The sequence below is a fragment of the Chrysemys picta genome, chromosome 1, assembly GCF_011386835.1.
Source record: "Chrysemys picta bellii isolate R12L10 chromosome 1, ASM1138683v2, whole genome shotgun sequence".
Lineage (NCBI taxonomy): Eukaryota > Metazoa > Chordata > Testudines > Emydidae > Chrysemys > Chrysemys picta.
In genome coordinates, this window is record NC_088791.1 from 124387830 (window position 1) to 124399141 (window position 11312).

The following is an 11312-nucleotide window of genomic DNA, read 5'->3' on the forward strand; positions in this document are numbered from 1 at the left end:
TGTTATAATTGCCAGAAAGTTGAACTCCCAGGCACTGATATCATAAAGACAAATACCTTCCATGACCATTTAGGACAAATATGCTATCAAGTATGGGGCCTTCAAGTGGAGACACTAGCTCTAGAGGACCCTTGCAATCAATGACATCTTCCATGGCATACGGTATTTTTTCTGCCAGTGGGAAATATCAATAGTGTCCAAAATGGATACTAGCAATTCTAGCGATGGGATTGGAGCTTTATAGTTGCTCCATACAGTTAAACAAACAAACAAACAAACACACACACAAAGTATATATGTTTAATGCCATTTTAAAATGTTGAAAGTGACATTTCTATAAAGAAAGGGAGTGGCTTCGACAATAGAAGAATAAGGCCACAGAGTTCTGGTACTTGTGGTTATTAACATATAATTTAATATTTGGATCCTAGAAGCATATTTTAAACACCTTAAACTGGGTAGTTTGTTCAAAGGGGATGCAAAGTTGCAGGCTGGACCACGGCATAGGAACTGCTCTTTGTGGCTCCTGTCTTTGTATCTGGTAGAGCAGCAGGAGCATGGGTGGGAGCAGAAAATGCGAAACTAGGGAGAACAAAAGAGGGTGAGGGACACAGAGGGATTGGAGGACCTTTCCCCTTTATTGGGAAAACTTGGACAGTCAGAGAAGCCCAGTCCAACTGAGGTTCATGGAAAATCAAAGTTTAGAGGAGCTCTGTACAGACAGGAGATCCCTACCCAGAGAAATTAAGGATCAGCAGGAAAAGTTACTGTTTCAGTCTAATTGCTAAAAGATGACTTCAGGTTCTCAAGAGAGTGTTTCAATACCTGTAAACTTCTTCCAACCCTTTTGTTTAAAGAGTAGCAACATATGCACAGATTCCAGCACAAGAAAATGGGCTCCACTTTTCCTACAGCAGAAGAGGCAAGTATTAACATTAAGATCCCACCTTTTTATTTTAAAATGATTGACTAGATTTTAAAAAGTACACAAATAAGTCCAGATTTGTGAGTTTGTATTTTTTGTGTAGACAACATGGGTATCTGACCAATTTTATAAATTCATAAATCAAGTGTTTTCAATCCCTGCCCTGTTCCCAAAAATGTCATTTCCATTGACTCAAAAAAATATTTAAGGCAGGCCCTAGGAAAAATGTTACCATGTACAGTGTAACCCATTTACAGTATATTTAACAATTTTAGTGACCTCTGTTTATGGTTTATAAATCTTGATTTGTTTCAGTTCATTACAGCATGTGAGCTGCAGTTCCGGTTATGGGGAACCCCAGCTTATTTTGTAAAATCTGGTTCAATGGAGAAAGCAAATTCACTATCAGAGGGTTACCCTGTGTTGCATTTTTTTAAGAAGTAAAGCAACATATATGATGGTTCTCACTGGCATTTGTAACGGACACCTAGTGAGGCAACATTATCTTTCAAAATGACCTCTTGTTTTCATAGGTAATACATTTCAGTAGATCGAAAACCATTTGGAAGAACTCTGGTATAAAGAGTCAGAATAATTAATTGTTCCAGTTCTGGCTTTGACACTGTAGATATTATTATTTGGCATATTTCACTGGGAGAATTATCTTTGTTATCACAGGCATAACCGCATGTATCTTACAAAATAGCTTTCAAGAGTTTGGCTACTGGCAGTATTTGTCTTGTAGTAATGTATTACATAACAATCAATGCTGTTGCTCTATTTTTCTCTGTGGTTTTTGTAAGTTTGACCTCAAGATGCAAAATTAATTTTTTTTTGCTGAGTAGCAGACTGGGAGGTAGATCTTAGCTCTGCCACTGAGTTGCTGTGTGACCTTACCTTAACCTCCCTCTACCCAAGTATACTTCTCTATAAAAAAAGCATAATGATGTTCACCCACCTTATCAGGGTCCTGTGGAACTTTATTAATGAATGATTGTAAAGTGATTTGAGCTCATCAAATTGAGAGGAGTTATATGAGTATTATAAAATAAACCTCCAGGCATTTTAAGAATTGGTAAGTTTGAGGAAGGGAAACATTTGAAATATGTCAAATTGTCCCCCTATCCCAAACAAAATTTTCTATCAGATGAGAACTTAAGATGGATATAAAACTGCTGCAATGTTCTTACCATAACAATCCACATAATATTAGTAGACGCTAAGGTTATATATCATACTCAGTACATAATCCCTGGTATTACATTTTAGAGAGTTTAAGTTAATTTACCTGAATTAACCAACAACTTAACATCCATGCAGAACATGTCCAAATTTGCCTTGCCTACTTTACTTATCAACTTTGACAGATGCTAAATACCATCAAATACTAGAGTTTAAAATTAGCCATACAAATTCTATTTTGTACACAATTTTGCAGGGAAGTCTGTACTTTACTACTCACAGAGCTGTCTTTTTTAAATGAGCCAACGTAAGTCGGGCAAAGAAAAATATATGTATTAAATAAATATGGATATCAGCCAGGTCAACCATTAAACACAGATCAACAGCTAAAATATGAGTCGTTAATGCTTAAGGAAATGTTTGTTGGGGAAAGCCAGTACAGCAACAAGGATCAATGCTAAGGACATCACATCTTTTGTAGCAATAGCTTTAATTAGGTTCTCTCTAAGTGTAGAACTCATTGTCTGGAAGATAAGAATGGGGAGGAAAATGGAGCTGGATAAATATTCTCTCAATCTATTTGCAAGAAAAAAAAAACCTCTGGCTTCCAACAAACAGCAGTTCAGAGACACTACAGCACCAAGAGGTGGACAGTAGGAATTTATTTCTGTCAATTTAAGCCCAAGACAAAAAAAATATGACAACCACAAAAAATGCTTTATGAGAGCACTTGAACAAACATTTTGGAAGTCTAGTGAGAATAATATGTGGTTTCAAATTTTCGTGGACTTCAGCAAAGTCATTTTTAGGTCTTTAATCTTTTTAAATGGACTGGCAGTATACTGCACTAAACATTTTGAAAAAGTTGCAGACTGCACTAGAAAAACATATGGATTTGGAAGGGAATTGATATCTCTGCTAAGCATCTACAAGTGGAAAAAAACAAAAGAAACCCCTGCATCCTGGGGTGCCAACAAAGAATGATCTTTCTGGTGAAGTGCAAAAGACAAGATGGAATTTATAATATTTGAAATATTAATTTATATAATGCCTATCAAAATACCCTAGACACTTAGAATGGACTTAAAGATGAAAGTAAAGCCACCATTAAAGTCAGCATAAATACAATAAACCCAATGGCATGCCAAAGGCCCCTTGAAATAAAAAATGGGCTTTAAAAAAAGGCTAATTCTTCTATAGCTTTGCACAGATCAAGTAGGGAAGGTGTTCCACAGACCCAGAGATACACATAGTCACTTTATATACACACATCACTTTAAGAGTCCCCCAATGGTTTTGGTTTTTTGCTCAGTTACAGTCCTTGTCCTATGGAAATCCATCGCAGATCTTCCACTGACTTCAGTGGGGGCTGGATCAGGCTCCTGGTGAGGTTCCAGAAACTCAGGAAGGTTTATAGTCTCTTGATAACATCAGTAAATCAGATATTGGACAACTGGGTTTCCTACCCAAACTTTTTAATCATTGTAATTCAAAGGGGGGGGGGGAGAGAATTTGTCACTTACACAAGAACAAGGGGACACTCAATGAAAATGAAAGGTAGCAAATTCAAAGCCAACAAGAGAAAATATTTTTGTCACATGATACACAGTGTGCCTGTGGAACTCATTATCCCAAGAAATCATTGAGCCCAAAAAGCTTATGAGCATTAAATAAAAAGCTTTGGATACCTACCTGGATAACATGCAGTACTATACTAGTAAATATGTAAAAAAGAGCTTTGGAAGATGTATAAACCTGGACTCTTCAAGGTTTATGCCAATGTCTAACTATTAGGGATTAGGAGGAAACCTTTGTGGGGAGGGTGGAGAAACAGGTTAGCCCATGACTGCCTACAGTTTTTTGCATCTTCCTCTGAAACATCTGGTACTGGTCACGACCAGCAATGGGACACTGGAGTACATGGGCCAATGGTCCAGTACAGCATCTTATGCTACTACCTGTCTTTAACTGTGGGAAATTTTAAAGAGAAATAACAACTAGTTCATAAACTGTCTCTCCCATCACTGATTTGTGTGATATGAGAATTAGAAAGGAAGGTCTAGAGATCTACTCCCCCCTCCATCCCCCGTAACCACACACTGCAGTTCAGGGTCACTGCTTAGTACCAGCCAAAACTGTTTGGAGTGTTCCGGGCTCAGATCCCTCTCCACCAGGGTTATGATCACGTGATTTGAATAGGACCTTTTTAAACACTGAAAACTAAACACCTCCGTGCGCTTCTTGGAACATTTTTGTTTAAAACAGGACTGGTTTTGATAGAAGACGATTTCCCCTGGTTTTATTTTTAAAGCGGACTATAGGACATGTTGTTGAAGCAGAACAATTAGCAGAAGCAGCAGGGGATGCTTGCCAATAAACACCAAGATTTGAGGTTAAGCAGCTGTAAATCTACATTAATCGTTTGAGGAATTCAGCTATTTACAGAAGCTTTTACAGAGCAAACAAATAAGAAAGGAGGGGGAAGAGAAAAGAAAGAGCAGCTATCCTTACCTTCACATTGTTTCCCTTCTCCTTTATAACCCGGTTTACAGATGCATTTGTAAGATTTAGGTGTATTTTGACATATTGCATCAATGTGGCAGTCGTCTGTCCCTTCGGCACATTCATCAGCATCTGTAATCACGGAATGAACACATGAGAGATCTAATAAGAGATCTCAATAGTGAGAGATCAAAAAACCCTTTACATGGACACTCCAACTGAAGAAGCTGTTTAGTTGACTGCCTTCTGAGTCTCACTATGAACAGAGGGGTTTATTTTATTTGGTTATTGTTGCTGTTGTTCTTTTTTACTTGTATAAAAATATTCCAAGCTTTAATTCTCTTAAGCTAGTTTTATTCCTCCACAAAGTTTAAAGGCTCAAAAAATCCTACACATGCATTAGGAATCAAATCATTTGCATGTGTTAGAAGTTTTGAATCTACACAGTCTGTAGTGTAGATCTACACTGGAAAAGTGTACACACTAATTTTAACCACCTCCATTAGTCTGTCTAATCAAAATAAGAGATGGTTTAAGTGACCCGGAAAAGGAAATTTGGATATTGCCAGAAAACATATCTTTTTAATTTAGAAAGACAGATACCAGTTTAAATAAACTATCTTAGCAGGGCAATGAGAAAAATATTTGAAGAGTCAAACTACATTCATCCTTTTTTATTAAGGGGCCAAAAAATTAATAAAAAATTAAAAAAAAACCACCAACCACCCAACGATGAATGGGAGAGCATAGGGAACTCCAGAAATGTGTGGGGAGAAAAGCAACCTGCAGTAAATGTATATATACAGCCCGAAACTCATTTAAAAGAAACCGCATGTTCAACTTTTCTGAACGTTCTCCTTTCAGAGTCTTTAATGATGTGTAGACTTTTTAAACAAGGATACAAGATTGCTTTAAAAAAAAAGTAACCCCCCAATGATGAACACTGGTTGTCTCCTTAGATTTTTTTTAAAGGGGAGGAGGAGGGAGAGAATGGGTTGAGAAGAAGGGAATGTTAATGAAGTGAACATATAAAGATAAGCTAACCCTTTCCACTGAAGTTCTGCGGATGTACGTGGGAAAATTAAAAATCCAGTGCAAACTACACACACTTCCTCCTTTCTCCATCTACTGTAGTTGAACGCATGAAGTGACTGAGAAGAGGCAATGAAGTTGCCAAGGGGGAGGGAAATGACTGACCCTTTGGAAGAATGTCAGTTTCTGTGGGAGACTGGCCCTCCAAAGCCTCAGCGCTAAAGGAAGAAAGTGGCCATGGGCTATTGACTGCTGTCTTAATGTCAATAAGGAAAATCCCCCTTAGTGGGAATACACTTCAAATGGATTTCCTCACAATTTAATGCAGTAGGCACATCTGGGGCTCCCTAGCTAGACACACACACACAGAGACGTAGAGGGAGCTCTCTGATCAGGAGTAAGATTTTATTATCTGGGTAACAGTTAAAGCACGATAAAGTGAAGCTAGGATTTATGCTTATAAAGTAACGCGGCCGGGGGGGGGGGGGGACAGGGAAGAAGGAATCCAGTGACATCCATGTGCAGTTTGTTTCATGCCAATTAGATTAACAGATCCTCAGAAAAGGTGCAGTAAAGTGAAAACAGTTGTATTGTTAGCTTGAAATCCTAACGCTAATTGTTTCAGAAATGCTCACTCAGCCATCTCCAGTGATGAAACAAGGATCCTTCAAAGTCACCGGGGACAGGAGGGGCTATTTGGAGGGAGGCGAATAATCAGATATTGCACACATCAGAGAACTTTGCAAAGAGGGGGAATAAAGGACAGAATTGCTTTCAGGGTGCACCTTCGCTTTCCTTTAAGAATCTGAACAAGCAAACAACAAGGAATCCGGATTATTATTTTTTAAAGGAATAGGAAGAAAAAAAGTTTTTTCCCCTCTCGAACGCTGAGTATTGTGTCTCCTTGAGAAACGCAGGGCTGCTGTAATCGGGTTCCTTCTTTCTTTCCCTTTCGTTTATTTTAGCTGCTGAGCCAGTTCAGATCTAGCTGTGATTTACGTGAATTCACTTGGGGAGGGGGGGCTGAGGGTATTTTGCTTAGATCGACCACAGATTCAGTCAAGCACAAAAAGAAGAGAAGATTTTTTTTAAATGCCTTGGTTCATATTTTTGAATCATTAAACTGGCACCCATCTCCCGTCAAGATCAGCAAAAGTGACAGCTGGGCTCTTTATAATGCCGTCAAAAATTCAAACTGCATTGAGCCAAGGGGGACATTTCGCAGCAACCAGAAGATGCCTGGGAGTCAGGCGTGAATGCCAATGAGTCAAATGAAAAGGGCAAAACCAATTATGAGCTTTTCCCCTCCTACTACTTTCACGTTGTCTTTCTTGGGCTACAAAACAATTTGTACAAGGGCATCGTACATTTTGCTTCATCAATCCCCTTATATTTTGGGAGAAGCGATTAAAAAAATCCCACCTTAACTTAAAAAAAAATCAAACTTCAAGAGCTATATATATCTTTACCAACAAACCGGGTAAACCCTCACTGGTTTACAGCATTTCTATGGAGAGATTTTACAACGTAGCGAAGTTTATATTTTATAGAGGGGGGGAGGCTATTTAAAAGGTATAAGATAAGTGGAGGGTAATATCAGGTCTTTAGGTTAATGGAAAGACTCGGGAAACTTTAAAATATACAATATCCAACCTTCTCCTTGCACAGAACCTAGATTTATTTGCACCAGTTATCTATTTTCACAAGTACTTATGGGAAGTAACTTTAAAAAAAAATCCTTCCAAAAACGTCTCTTTGAATATAAGAGCATCAAACACAGAGGACAACTCCTCCCCACAGCAACTTTTAAAGCCCTTCGCAATATTAGCAGCAAAATAGATCTATTCTCAATCCTCCCTCCTTCCCCACACCTTTATAGAAGAAGAAGAAATACAGTCCCTTCATCAGCAATTGCTTTCCACAACCCGAGTCTAAAGAAAGAGGAGTAGGTGAAAGATCTCTCTTACCTGGGACCCCATTGCCTCCCGCAAACCTGCCAGTATATAAGAGAGCGAAAAACAAACAAAAGTGCCATGAAAAACAAACAGTCCCCATGATAATGATATGATTCAATGCAGTTGCTGTGTTTCTTTGATAAGAGACGCGCTTGGGACTGGCAGAGGGGAGCCAGAGAAACTGACGCGCTGACAGCATCCCGCTGATTCGCAGAGGGACCCGGGGGGTGGGCGGGACAGACGGGGAGGAATTGCCAATCCCTCCTCGGGCTCTGGAGAGAGGGGAGGGGGAGGTGGAAAGGCAGCAGAGGGGAGGGGCCGCTGGTGGAGGGAATTGAACTCTTCACAGAGCCTTTTAGGAAAGATTTGTATTCCTTCCTTCTTCCCCCCCCCCCTTCGCTCTATTCTCCCACTTGTCCTTGCTACCTTGTACTCGTTCCCACAGGTAAGAAACACACAGGATGGGGCTTGGGTGACTGGTTTCATTGCCACGAGTCATTTTTCAGTACTAAACACTGGGGACACTCAGTGGAAAGGTTTATTTTTTTCTTAAATATTCAAGGGTCTAATTGACCCCTTTTCATTTAGATCTGGTGGGAGGGGGGCTTCCCCCCCCCCACACACACACAGTTCTTCCCCCTCCTCCCCCGGCCCTTTCGTGCTGTAGAAAGCTTCCCACATCGCATCTGCTACAAGAGTCTAAGGCTTGGTCTACACTACCCCCCCTAATTCGAACTAAGGTACGCAACTTCAGCTACGTGAATAACGTAGCTGAAGTTCGAAGTACCTTATTTCGAATTAGTTGAAACTTACCTTGGTCCACACTCGGCAGGCAGGCTCCCCCGTCGACTCCGCGGTACTCCTCTCGGCGAGCTGGAGTACCGCAGTCGACGGCGAGCACTTCCGGGTTCGACTTATCGCGTCCAGACTAGACGCGATAAGTCGAACCCAGAAGTTCGATTTCCAGCCGTCGAACTTGCCGGTAAGTGTAGCCAAGGCCTCAGGTACGTCGAAAGTCCTTAAGGAGCCTTAAATGTTCTTGTGGGTTACTCAGACTCTGCCCCCTCGGAGGGTTTCAGTGGCTGCCTGCATTGCAAAGAAATGGCTCCTCTCAAAGTAAAGGCAGGAGGCTTTGAAGACAGGCAGTCCAACAAACCCAACAGCAGATCTCCTTGACAACCAATAAGAGGGATCCCCCCCTTCCCCTCCTTTCCTGGGCTCAGACTAGAAGAAAACTTTTTTTTTGTCCCCTTTGCCTTCCCCAGCCTCATCTAACTCTTAGTGTTGTCTTTTCCACTTGCCTCGGGTCATTACCAGCCACTAGATTTCCATAACATTTTAACAGAATTCTAGGGCTTTAGTACAGACAGACAGAATAGCGAGGAAATTGATCTCGATTTGTTTGACCATCCCAGCACAACGGCGAGAGTTTTCTTACCACTGTTGTTTTACAAACTAAGTCCAAACTTCAGTGATTCATAAACTATCGATTCATGCAGCTCTATTGCACAGAGGGAAACTGTCACTTGTCTGTTAGGAGCTATATTTGTTACCTGCACTATCTCAAGTCCCCTAAAGGTTGGAGACTCGGAGTTCGCGTTTTATATTCTACCCTCTTGACGATTTCCATGCAGTAGAAAACATTCTCCTTCTGCTTCCCTCCCTCCAAAAAAATTTGATGTAGCTGGATACATTTTGTTTAGATCATATCAGTTTCATCCTCTCTTCTGAGAAATATTTTGCTTCAAACGCAAACAGGGACAGCAGCTTTCTTTCGAAAAGGGTAATCTGGCAAATGTAAACTTTGATCCATACATATTAGTTTTTTAAGAAGAATTATTAAATGCTTTAAACATACATCTTGTTCAAGCTGATTATATATCAATGGTTTTTACAGATACCTCCCCAGTGAAATACTGGCTACTGCAGACTTGTTTTTCACCATTTGAAATCAAAGTAGAATGCCCTTTAGGTAGAAATAAAATTGACTTCTCATTATGTTCAGAATAATAAAAACCCTTTGATAATCTAATCTGCCTCCTTTTTATCAAGTTCTCTCCAATTATATGCATTTGTTTTTAGCACCATATATCTGCTCATAAGAGTAACATCAATATTTTAAAGCCTTATGAAGGAAATAAAGAAAAATCTGTCCCTGTCACTTTGTGCATTATATGAAGTAATGACATGACGAATAATTTTTCTACTCAAACTAGCTTTTTCTTATAGAAAATGATCTACTGTCAAACTGCCAATCATTAGTTCAAGAGGCCACAGCATAAAATTGTTTGATTTCTGAATGTTTACACAGCTTGTTACCTGCTTGGTGGGTTGGTTGGTTTTATTTTTGTTATTACAATCCCTTATTTTTGTGTGAATAGGTTTTGAGATGCACTTGTGAGTTCTTTGCTGAAGTCTTCCCAGGGGTACACTGAGCATTGCTTCTATGCGGGTCCCAAGAGAGACTACCTCATACCTTAGAGCTCCACCTAGTGAATTTTTTGCATGCTGTAATAGGAGTATTTTAATCTCATTAATAAATAGCTGAATTACCACAGTTTAGTAGATAGCTACCATCACACTCTAAGCCTGCTGGAAAATACTTATTTTCCAAGAGATTGCAGTAAGAATTTTGCCTGATAAATAAATAAAGGACTGAGTGTGTTATCTAGAATGTTAAACCCTTTCCTTTATGAATATTCTAGACTGCTGTTTTCTGAAATTATCATGTTGGACTTCCTTTCTCTTCCTCTTTCAGTTTCATAAGATTACATTTAATTGGGACAGAAGGGCAAATGACATTTGCTTCCCAGTAAAGGAAGTGACTAGAAATATCTGAGAATGAGACTACATCAACTTTTAAAGTCTTGAATATAGTTGTAGAAAAGTTTGTTAAATCAGCAGAATAATTGTATTTGACTACTGCGGTAATCTACTTTTTCTAGTACACAAAAATATTTTATCTTAAATCCATGCTAATTTGTCACTGGGCTTACTTTTTCAGTCTCTCTCTCTCTGGCTCCAGTGCTTCACAAACAATATTTCATGCAATTTAAATAATCTGCACTACACTCCTAGAATTGACCATACAGCATTAATGAAACATAATCACAATGATCCCACTATATCCCTCATGGAATATATACAGGGTGGAATGCAGGCCAGAGCTGAGAATCCCTCATGGAAGATGCCCTACCACCAAGGCCTTCTCTTTTAAACTGGATTGCTGATTGCACCTGTGGCAGAATCACTTGAGGAAAGGTGTTTGTATAGTGCCTAACACAAAGGGTCCCTGAACCTTGACTAAGGTTCCTAGGCACTATCATAATACAAATAATAATGTGATCTATCAGTTAACCAGAGATCAATCAACATTGGGTTTTCATAGCAGATGTTCTCAAACTTGTTTTGCATACTGTGACTACAGCTTAATAATGAGGATCTCATGAACTACCTAAAACCCTTCCTGTCTTGATCACACAGCATACCCCTCTGCCTGTTCACAATCATATAACCTCCCTGTTGTTTATGTGGAAAATTAATACAAGTATTAGGAATAATGTACTTAAGCTTCTTCTAATGTGATATAGCATCAGGAAACTAGGAGTAGCAGCCAGCCCCTTGTGACCAGCCAGCTGTCTGCTTGCTACAGGTATCAATGGAAGCGCACAAACCATAGTTTGGGCCCACTGCTTTGCACACCACCTGAAAACTTT

The 11312-nt window shown here is 39.6% G+C and overlaps 1 protein-coding gene across 8 annotated transcripts in view; it reads right to left on the bottom strand.

The window, feature by feature from the left end:
• Window positions 1-7802, bottom strand: part of SCUBE1 (signal peptide, CUB domain and EGF like domain containing 1) — a 307537-nt gene extending 299735 nt beyond the window's left edge. For 6 of the 8 annotated variants that reach the window (XM_042848272.2, XM_042848262.2, XM_065583577.1 and 3 more), the window contains exons 1-2: window positions 7609-7790; window positions 4619-4741 (exon numbers count right to left, since the gene is read on the bottom strand). In XM_042848272.2, the coding sequence (XP_042704206.2) occupies window positions 4619-4741; window positions 7609-7696 (211 nt within the window). In that variant the 5' untranslated portion in view covers window positions 7697-7790. Of the gene's footprint in view, window positions 1-4618; window positions 4742-7608 lie in introns of all 8 variants that reach the window. The other 2 variants (XM_005296703.4, XM_008165966.4) reach the window with 1 other exon arrangement.
• Between the last annotated feature and the right edge of the window lie 3510 nt (window positions 7803-11312).